Source organism: Lactuca serriola, chromosome 7 (assembly GCF_051521515.1).
Source record: "Lactuca serriola cultivar US96UC23 chromosome 7, Lser_US96UC23_V15, whole genome shotgun sequence".
In the NCBI taxonomy this organism is placed as follows: Eukaryota; Viridiplantae; Streptophyta; class Magnoliopsida; order Asterales; family Asteraceae; genus Lactuca; species Lactuca serriola.
In genome coordinates this window covers 111,739,306-111,749,961 of record NC_136414.1, presented here as the reverse complement: position 1 = coordinate 111,749,961, position 10,656 = coordinate 111,739,306, and the positions used below count along the sequence as shown (strand labels likewise).

General features: G+C 40.0%; 1 protein-coding gene across 1 annotated transcript; it reads left to right on the top strand.

Annotated features, from left to right (window-relative positions):
- Positions 1-5,633: 5,633 nt before the first annotated feature.
- LOC145064297 (uncharacterized) lies at positions 5,634-9,434 on the top strand. The gene is made up of 3 exons (XM_079011774.1): positions 5,634-7,690; positions 7,783-8,830; positions 9,402-9,434. The coding sequence occupies exons 1-3, from the start codon at positions 5,634-5,636 to the stop codon at positions 9,432-9,434; spliced, it is 3,138 nt and encodes a 1,045-aa protein (XP_078867900.1).
- Positions 9,435-10,656: the final 1,222 nt, after the last annotated feature.

Genomic DNA, 10,656 nt, shown 5'->3' with positions numbered 1-10,656 from the left:
AATCGATCAAGAGACCACATAACATAGCATTACTCTATTCAAGATACCGGCCTAGCCGGTCACTAGCATAACATCACCCTACAAATCAGTCAACATACTAAATGCACACATACGCCTTTCCAGGCCATGACCTTCCGGTCCACATAGCAATGCCTTCCGGCCCACAACATATAACGCCTTCCGGCCCATAACATAATAACTGACAACTACCCGGATTTCCATCCGATAAAAAGGTTGGCCTTGGTGACATAAACCCTAGCGATATAGTGAGGATAAGTCACCTCGAAACTGCCGACTGAACAGATAGCTCAAGCTGCTCCGATCACTGATACGATCTCCACCTCTGGACAGCCACCAATGCACTGAACTCAACAATAATCAACAATTACCAAAATACCCCTGGAACCACTGGTCAACCCTTGGTCAAAGTCAAGGTCAAAGTCAACCCCTGACTGACCCTACTCGCCGAGTCAACCCGATGACTCGCCGAGTCCCCATACTCAGAACTTCACTCGATCCGCGATCTAACTCGCCGAGTCACCCCGAGACTCGCCGAGTTCAACAACCCTGAGTCCACTCGCCCTCAACTCACCGAGTCATCCCTTGACTCACCGATTCTCGACTCAACCAGAGAATATCGGGACTCTTCGACAAGACTCGCCGAGTCTAAGAACAGACTCGCCGAGTCTATGGCCATCTTCAACCTACTCGCCAAGTTGTTCATACAACTCGCTGAGTTCCAAGTCATCTTCATCCGACTCGCCGAGTTGTTCTTCCAACTCGTCGAGTCCCAGCTCATCTTCAAGCAACTCGTCGAGTTCACCCATGTGACTCGCCGAGTACCACCGATCTGAATCCATACAGAAGCATCCCAGACCATGCAATTGATCCAAAACATAGATCCAACCTCCTACAACTCATCCATCACGTAAAGTGGCAGACTTTACGTGAATCCATAGAGATTTAGGCCATATTCACTCATAACTAGGGTTTGGGACTTGCAAGCTTCACTAAACATTCCAACACAGGGACTTTCATGCTCTCTGATTCTCCTCTACTCCAGATCTGAGGTAGCAACCTCAGATCTACCCTCTAGACTTCCAACTACATCCAAAGGCAAGATCCCACAAACCCCAAAATGAAGAAACAACATACAATCAGACCAAGAACGAGATATTACCTCCAATGGACGCCCCCAACTGCAATGAAGTTGATTCCAAGCAAAGCCCCTTGCCCCAAGCCTTCAATTCCCACAAAATTCCTTCAATGATTACTTCTCCAAGCTTCAATCCACTCAACAATGGAGCTCCTCTGCGATTTAGGGTTTCTAGAACTCAAGAGGGAAGTAAAGAGGCTGGGGAAGGAACATAATGTTCCTTATATAGGGCTCAACCCCGAGAATTAGGGTTTTCTCCACCCAACGCCTACTTGCCGAGTCCATCTCATCGACTCGTCGAGTCGGCTACTTAACACGCGGTCAAGCCGCGACTCTACTCGCCGAGTCCAGCCATGGACTCGCCGAGTCACTCTTTCCCAATTAACACTTTTGGCCCTTCAACTCTACTCTCGCTATTTCGGGATGTTACAGTTCAGGGGTGGAGGACGTCATGTGAAGTATCATAACAGTGCAAAGTAGTAAACAAGCAACAACATCATCCATTGCATTAAAAGTAAAGTTTTAATACATGTGTGTTCTTTCATTGTAATAAGACACCAAAATATGTAATCAAAATAAAAGACGAGTCTTGTCTGTGCTCCGTCTTCTCAAAACTTGGTCATCGTACCTGTCTACTGGTGACCTGAGAATACAAGTTATTTTGAAAGTGTAGATCAGCATAAAGCTGGTGAATTCATAAGTATTTAAGTGTCACTGTTTTGGAAAGCTGCTATGAATTCCATGTAAATCTTTAAATGAAACATTTGATATAAGTGTGAAAACCCTAGAAAATCCCATATTTCCTACTAGTATAAAAGTAGTCTTCTCCCAAGACCCGAATGTTTTGAAAGTAGTCTACTACCAAGACCTGAATGTTTTGCTGTAACAAAGATGGTTTTTCCCCTGTATGACTACTATTAACAATATATAGTCTACCTCATCGTTTATGTGAACGTGTCACAAAATAAAAGTAATGGGGAAATATAAACATTTAAGTATTATCCTTTGGTACTAGGATAAACACGACATAGTAAATGCTGAATAGTATTAACCGTAGGCATCCGTAGATGTGCATTGTCCTCTGTAGCTAACAGCAGGGTGTAGGAATGGTGAGTCCCGTAAAGGTACCTTTGTAAAGTATTAACCGTAGGCATCCGTAGATGTGCATTTACCTCTGTTGCTAACAGCTGGGTTTCAGAATGGTTAGTCCCGTATAGTATCCTTTTGTACTAGGATAGACAGATCTAATCTACACGTATAATATGTAATAGTATCTCATCATATAGTATCTAGGTACTAGTATCCATGTAACTGTATCCATGTAAGAGGATCCATGTAAGTGTATCTCTTCATATAGCATTTAGCATAGACTCATGAATGAACTGACTTCGGTGAAATTCCTTGTAATAGGAATAATATTTTGTAATCCCTAAACTATCCCTATAATAGTTTACTGGAATGTAATAGATGTCCAAGAAGGTTTATACACCCTTGCTACCCAAGAGTGTGGGAACTGAACGAAGAATGAATGCTCTCATATCAATATATATATATATATATATATATATATATGAACATAAATGTATAGATATTGTTTTGATCAAGAAGATGAAAGAGGTTTTGTAAAACATTTAAGAGTTTTGAACAATAAATAACAATGACTTGATGTCATTTTATAAAACAATTCAAAAGTAATTCATTTGATAACAAAGTATTTTAAGACAGAAAACCATTTCATGTATCACATTTTGAAGTATGTGAGATCAGTTGGTTGCAAACACAGTTATAAATCACATGTGATTGATTCTATAACATATTGTTTTCTACTTGTATTCCCCCCCCCCCCCCAACTTCGTAGACGCACCTGTAGGAAACACTAACTGAACGAAACGGAATCCGCATCCCGTAAGTGAAGGTTTGTTAGAATGCAAAGTAAAGGCCAGAGTTCACTTGGGAGTGAGAGGACCAACCGAATAGGAAGTACCCTCATACCTCTACCCGGTTGTTCATGCCTACTTCTTTGTCTAAACCCTAATTTCGGGACGAAATTCCCTCTAACGGGGGGATGATGTGACAACCCGAAATTTATTCCATCATTTTAACCTCTTCTTCCGTTAATAAACTCGCTTTATTTAAATTGTCAGTTAACCTTTTGGTTTAGGTTAATTAATTTGGGACTTTTATAATGACTTCGTAAGGGTTGAAACAAATTAGAAACACCCTCAATATTTCCTTGAAAAACTTTTAGTTTCAACCAAGTCAAATTATGACCATTTAATCGGGTGCGACCAAAAGCCCCGTGTAACGTCAGTATCGGGTAGATTTCCACCGAGCCACCAACTCAAACCTATATATAAGGGTGAGTAAACCTCATTTACACCCTTTTCACTCACTCTCTCTCTCTCTCTACAAGTTGCTTTCAATCCAAAAATGCCCATTTCGAGCTCCAAAATCGTAGGTAATTTATCCTAACTTGTTGTGTAGCTTATTTAACATGCAAGTTCGTGTTTAAGACGTCCAAAAGTGGCCAAATCATGTGTTTACGGCCCAAGAACACTCTTGGACCGTAAACACCCATAAGTGGGGTTTTTTTAAGCCCCAAAACCCTTCTAAATCACTCCTAGGGCTTAGATATGACTTGTGGACTTACACATACGAGCTTAGAACACCAAAACCTTATCATATGGAGAGTAAACATGAGTTTACGGCCCAAGAACACTCTTGGACCATAAAACCATCTTTATGGGTCGTGAACACCTTTTAAGGTGTTAAACTTGCCCTTAAACACCTCCTATGGCTTGGGAAAATGTCTAGAATCAACCACAAATGAAGTAGGGGCTTTAAACATCACAAAAACCAAGGACCTAGGAGTTTACGGCCGTAAACCCCCCAAGGATTGGTCCATGGGCCGTAAACTCCCATAATGAGGCCAAGTGATGCCCTAACTTCTCCATTTGACTTGGAAAAATGCATAGAACCTTATACCCTTTCATTTAAGACCTTAATTAATGAAGGGAATGACCAAGTGAGAGTTTGCGGCCGTAAACTCTAGGTTTACAGCTGTGAACTCGCTAAAATGGTCCATTTGGAGCCTTAACCCTTTCCTATGCCCTAGATTTGAACCTAGCCTAATTCTACGAGTGATATAAGACCTTAAAACATCCAAGAGCACACCACCCATGAGTTTACGGCCGTAAACTCATGGGGATGTGGTCTTAGGGCCGAAAACTCTATAAAGAGTTTACTCTTGAAGAGTAAACTCCCTAACTAGGCCATACACTCCCTTATTGCAACCCAATAGCCTCCTAGCACTTGACCAAAGTGTTTTCCGCACATTAGGATGCTTATACGCGATTAATTAGTATTATAAACACCAATTGTATGTAAACATATGCCTTCATATGTTACTAGGTCACTAAGTGTGTTCAAGTCTTCACTTGACACCGAGCACCCAACCGACACCTCCATCCGATCCATTTACAACAAGTGAGTTCATACCCCTGAATTAACCTTTTAAATGATTTTAACTGCTTTTATAGGGGGGAATACAAGTTGATCTATACAGTTATTTTATAAATCACATGTGATTGATAACTGTATAGCAAAATGGATTTCCGCATGTTATACTGTTTTATCCAGCTTAAGATTTTCCAATCTCGCTTTCAACTCTTGTTAAAGGTTTTTCTTCACTTAATCTGTTTTATACAAGTCATTTTTCAAAGTTGTTATGTGATCCATGCATGGATCATGAAAGCCCAAAATGTGATGGATTAGTGATTACTAGTGGGCTAGAAGGTGGTTTGGGCTCAATGGTTGGGTTGTGCATGCTAACCCACAAATTGAATTAGGGTTGCATGAAGACTACTAGGGCAACATTTTTAAGGCTTCATAAGTGCTAAAAACGTTACTATTTGCTTCATAAAGCCTCCTAGCCGTTTTTGACACTCTTTGGTGGATTAGGGTTACACTTTAATGCTTATGATGACTCCTTAATGCTTCTTATGGCTCCTTAATGAAGCATAGCCGTTTTTTTCATTCACAAGTCTCATGGACGTTTTTTTTGTGTTCTTCCAAGAGTTACCTTAATTTCTATTTACTAGTTTTAATGAATAATTGGTTGGTTGGCTTGTAACCACCAAATTTGTAATAAAGGCTTCATATAAAGCCAAATTATGCATGGAAAAAGTGTTACACGAATTTTAATCAAAGAACCATTATTTTCACTTTGAATTATTGTTATAATTCTCAAATTATCTTGTTGGGACGTGTTCTTGACTTGATACGAACTCAATCCAATAGGTATTGGATTGTTTTCATCGGTATACAACTTAATAGGTCTTGAGTTGTTACTAATCTATCTATTTCTTTCCATTCACATATCATTTATGGTTGCTATTCTCTCTTAATTTACCTAAACACTACCCCCACTCACTAAATCAAGCCCATACACGCATCATAAGTGGTATCAGAGAGCATAATGGATTTTGATGATCCGGAGTTCCTACAAAATCTTCGTGAAGCATTAAGAAACATCCAAGAAGGTGGAAATCGAAGGAAACCCCGCCGTGGTGAACATAGGGTTGTGGAAGAATTCAAGGTGTCTGAATTGCCTGAATTTGTTGGTGGAACTGATCCTGAACGCTACTTGGAGTGGGAAAGGAAGATTGAAAGAATGTTCGAGTTCAAAGAAGTGGATGATGAAAAAAGCTGCAAGTATGCCATTCTCAAGCTAAGTGGTGGTGCTTCATTGTGGTTTGAAGGGCTTAAGGCCAAGAGAACCCGTGAAGGCAAAGAAAAATTGTGTTCTTGGCTTTCTCTAAAACGAAAGCTAAGAAAGAGATATGTTCCTTCTACTCATAGAATTTCCACTTACAAGAAGATTGCTGATTTGAGGCAAGGAAAAATGAGTGTTGGAGAATACATTGATGAATTTGAGAAGTTGTCCTTGATGGGGGATATTGAAGAAATTAAAGAACAAAAAATGACTCGTTTTCTAAAAGGGTTGAACTACAACATTGCCAATGTTGTGGAGTTGTATCCTTATGCTGATTTTGGAACTCTTTGTGGTTTGTGTTTGAAGTTGGAGGGGCAAGCCAAAGCACGTTATGGTGGGAGTTCAAGTTCAAGTCTCGAAAATCCCAAGTCAAAGTCGTGGTCCAAGCCCGAGTCTAGCAATAGACAAAATTCTGTTTCTACTCCTTCTGGTTCTAGTAGTGTTCCCGTTGCTCCCAAACTTACTAGTGGTACCAAAGAAACTAGTTTGGCGAAAATTAGATGTTTCAAGTGTCAAGGTTTTGGTCATTACCAAAATGCTTGTCCAAACAAAAGGGTGGTGACTTTAAGGGAGGCCATTGAATGTCGTGAAGAGTTGGAGGAAGAAGAGAGGTTGGCGGGTATTTTTTATGATACACAACAAGAAGAGGAAGAAGAGGAGGAAGTAGAGTATGAAGCACCGGTGTATGATACAGTTTTGCTGCTTAGAACCCTTAAAACTCAAGGGGTTCAAACCGTGGCTGATATGGATCAACGAGACCAATTGTTTCACACCAAATGTTTGGTTAGTGACAAGTGGTGTAGTTTGATTATTGATGGTGGAAGTTGTACTAATGTTGCTTCTAATGAAATGGTGACCAAATTGGGTTTGTCTACTACAAACCACCCAAAACCATATGTTCTTCATTGGTTGGATGATGGAAGCAAAATAAAGGTGACAAAACAGGTTAGAGTTGGTCTAACTATGGGGTCTTATGAAGATGAAGTGTTGTGTGATGTTATTCCTATGGATGCATGTCATATTTTGTTGGGGCGTGCTTGGCAATTTGATAGGGACATGTTACATAGAGGGAGGAGCAATGAATATGAGTTGAAACACAATAATAAAAAAATTGTGTTAAAACCCATGTCCCCAACGATCATAAGGTCCATGAATTCTAAACAAGTAAAAAAGCCTAATCTTTCTATGTTTGCTAGTGAATGGGAGGTGGAGCAAGTTCTTGACAAAGGTGATGTTATCTACATGCTTGTGGCCAAAGAGCATGCAAAGGTGGAGAAGATGGTGCATGGAGAAAACGCTATTGCTGATTTGCTTTTGGAGTTTCAAGATGTGTTTCCAAGCGAATTACCACCGGGTTTGCCTCCAATCCGTGGTATCGAACACCAAATTGACCTTATTCTGGGTGCTCCTTTGCCTAATAAAGCTGCCTATAGATGTAATCCGGAGGTGACAAAAGAGTTGCAAAAACAAATTGATGAACTCATGAAAATGGGTTATGTTCGTGAAAGCCTAAGTCCTTGTGCTGTTCCAGTTTTGTTGGTTCCAAAAAAAGATGGTTCTTGGAGGATGTGTGTTGATAGTAGGGCTGTTAATAACATCACCATAAAATACCGATTTCCTATTCCTAGAGTTGATGATTTGTTGGACGAGTTGCATGGTTCTATTGTGTTCTCAAAAATTGATTTGAGAAGTGGTTACCATCAAATTCATATGCATGAAGGGGATGAATGGAAAACAGCCTTTAAAACTAAACATGGCTTGTATGAATGGACCGTGATGCCTTTCGGTCTAACTAACGCACCTAGCACTTTCATGCGACTAATGAATGAAGTGCTAAAATCTTTTTGGGCAGGTTTGTGGTTGTGTACCTTGATGATATCTTGGTATATAGCAAGAGCTTGGAGGATCATTTGGTGCACTTAAAACAGGTTTTCGAGACGCTTAGAGCTCAAAAACTCTATGGGAAGCAAGAAAAATGTTCATTTTTGGTGGAAGAAGTGGCATTTTTGGGTTTTGTGGTGTCAAGAAATGGCGTGTCCGTGGACCCATCCAAAACTGAAGCAATCAAGTCATGGCCTATTCCTACTAATATTTCTGAAGTTAGATCATTTCATGGTCTTGCTTCTTTCTATAGAAGATTTGTTCGTGATTTTAGCACCATTGCAAGTCCCATAACAGGTTGTTTGAAGAAAGGAGTCTTTGCATGGGGAGAAGAAGCTCAAAAGGCGTTTGAGAAACTCAAGGCATTGTTGTGTGATGCTCCTATTTTGGCTCTTCCTGATTTTTCTCAACCATTTGAAGTGGAGTGTGATGCAAGTGGAGTTGGTATTGGGGCTGTTTTGATCCAATCCAAACGTCCTATTGCTTATTTTTCTGAAAAGTTGGGTGGTGCTCGTTTGAATTATTGCACTTATGATAAGGAGTTTTATGCTATTGTCCGTGCTTTAGATCATTGGAGTCATTATTTGCGTGCAAATCATTTTATTTTGCATTCTGATCATGAATCCTTAAAGTACATCAATGGGCAACAAAAGTTGAGCACAAGACATGCAAAGTGGGTGGAGTTCTTGCAATCCTTTCATTTCTCATGCAAATACAAGGATGGTAGAAGCAATGTGGTGGCTGATGCACTCTCGAGGCGTTACTCGTTGTTGGTGACTTTGGATGTTCGTTTCTTGGGATTTGAAACTCTAAAGGACCATTATCAATCTGATATGGACTTTGGAGATATGTTTTTGAAATGTGCAGGTGGTCCTAATGGTGAATTTGTGATTCAAGATGGCTTTCTATTCAAAGGCAATCGCCTTTGTGTCCCAAAACATGCAATACGGGAGTTGTTGATTCGTGAAGCTCATGGCGGTGGTTTGGCTGGTCATTTTGGCATTACCAAAACTTTGCAGGTGCTTAAAGAACATTTCTTTTGGCCGAAGATGTTGGGGGATGTAACCAACATAGTGGGCAAGTGTGTTACATGTCATATGGCAAAAACAACTTTCAAGCATGGTGTTTACACTCCTTTGCCGGTTCCTATTCGTCCTTGGGAAGATGTGTCCATGGATTTCATTATGGCTTTGCCTAGAACTCAAAGGGGGAAGGATTCCATTATGGTGGTGGTGGATAGGTTTTCAAAAATGGCTCACTTTGTGCCATGTCATAAAACAAATGATGCCTCTAACGTGGCTGATTTGTACTTTAAAGAGGTGGTTCGTTTGCATGGTATTCCTAAAACAATTGTTTCTGATAGGGATTCCAAGTTTCTAAGTTACTTTTGGAACACTTTGTGGAGGAAAGTCGGTACTAAGTTACTTTTTAGTACATCCCATCATCCACAAACGGATGGGCAAACGGAGGTGACTAATAGAACTTTGGGTGCTTTGTTGAGAGGGTTGGTTAGCAAAACTCAAAAAGATTGGGACATCAAACTTGCACATGCTGAATTTGCCTATAATCGTTCTCCTACTTATGCTACAGGTCACTCTCCTTTTGAGGTGGTGTATGGTGTGAATCCTTACATGCCTTTGGATTTGATTCCATTGCCAAAGGATGAATTGGTTCACAAGGATGCTAATGACAAGTTGAAGGCTATGATGAAACTACACCAACAAGTTCGTGAGAAGATTGAAGCCGTGAATGAGTTGTACAAACAGAAGTCCAACAAGCATAGGAAACCACGTGTCTTTCAAGATGGTGACTTGGTGTGGGTGTATATGAGGAAAGAACGTTTTCCTAACAAAAGGATAAACAAGTTGATGCCAAGAGCTGAAGGTCCTTACAGAGTGGTGTCACGTGTCAATGATAATGCTTATAAGGTAGATTTGGGAGGAGACCATGGAGTGCATGCTACCTTTAATGTGGGAGATCTTTCACCTTATCTTGATGATGATGGACTTGATGAATTGAGGTCAATTCCTTTCAAAGGGGGAGGGGATGATCCATGCATGGATCATGAAAGCCCAAAATGTGATGGATTAGTGATTACTAGTGGGCTAGAAGGTGGTTTGGGCTCAATGGTTGGGTTGTGCATGGTAACCCACAAATTGAATTAGGGTTGCATGAAGACTAGGGCAACATTTTTAAGGCTTCATAAGTGCTAAAAACGTTACTATTTGCTTCATAAAGCCTCCTAGCCGTTTTTGACACTCTTTGGTGGATTAGGGTTACACTTTAATGCTTATGATGACTCCTTAATGCTTCTTATGGCTCCTTAATGAAGCATAGCCATTTTTTTTTCATTCACAAGTCTCATGGACGTTTTTTTTGTGTTCTTTCAAGAGTTACCTTAATTTCTATTTACTAGTTTTAATGAATAATTGGTTGGTTGGCTTGTAACCACCAAATTTGTAATAAAGGCTTCATATAAAGCCAAATTATGCATGGAAAAAGTAATAGACGAATTTTTAATCAAAGAACCCTTTTGTTCACTTTGAATTATTGTTATAATTCACAAATTATCTTGTTAGGACGTGTTCTTGACTTGATACGAACTCAATCCAATAGGTCTTGGATTGTTTTCACCGGTATACAACTTAATAGGTCTTGAGTTGTTACTAATCTATCCATTTCTTTCCATTCATATATCATTTGTGGTTACTATTCTCTTTTAATTTACCTAAACACTACCCTACTCACCAAATCAAGCCCATACACGCATCATATGTCGGTATCGTTCCATGGTGCAATAGATGCAGTTACCACCATCGTATCCCTGGCCCTTGTCATGCAAAAT

Coding starts and splice junctions, on each gene's coding strand:
- LOC145064297 (XM_079011774.1), top strand. CDS start 5,634: ATGGATTTTGATGATCCGGAGTTCCTACAAAATCTTCGTGAAGCATTA. Junction 7,691..7,782: donor TTTAAAACTAAACATGGCTT/GTATGAATGGAC, acceptor CTTTTTGGGCAG/GTTTGTGGTTGTGTACCTTG. Junction 8,831..9,401: donor GCATTACCAAAACTTTGCAG/GTGCTTAAAGAA, acceptor CTTATGCTACAG/GTCACTCTCCTTTTGAGGTG.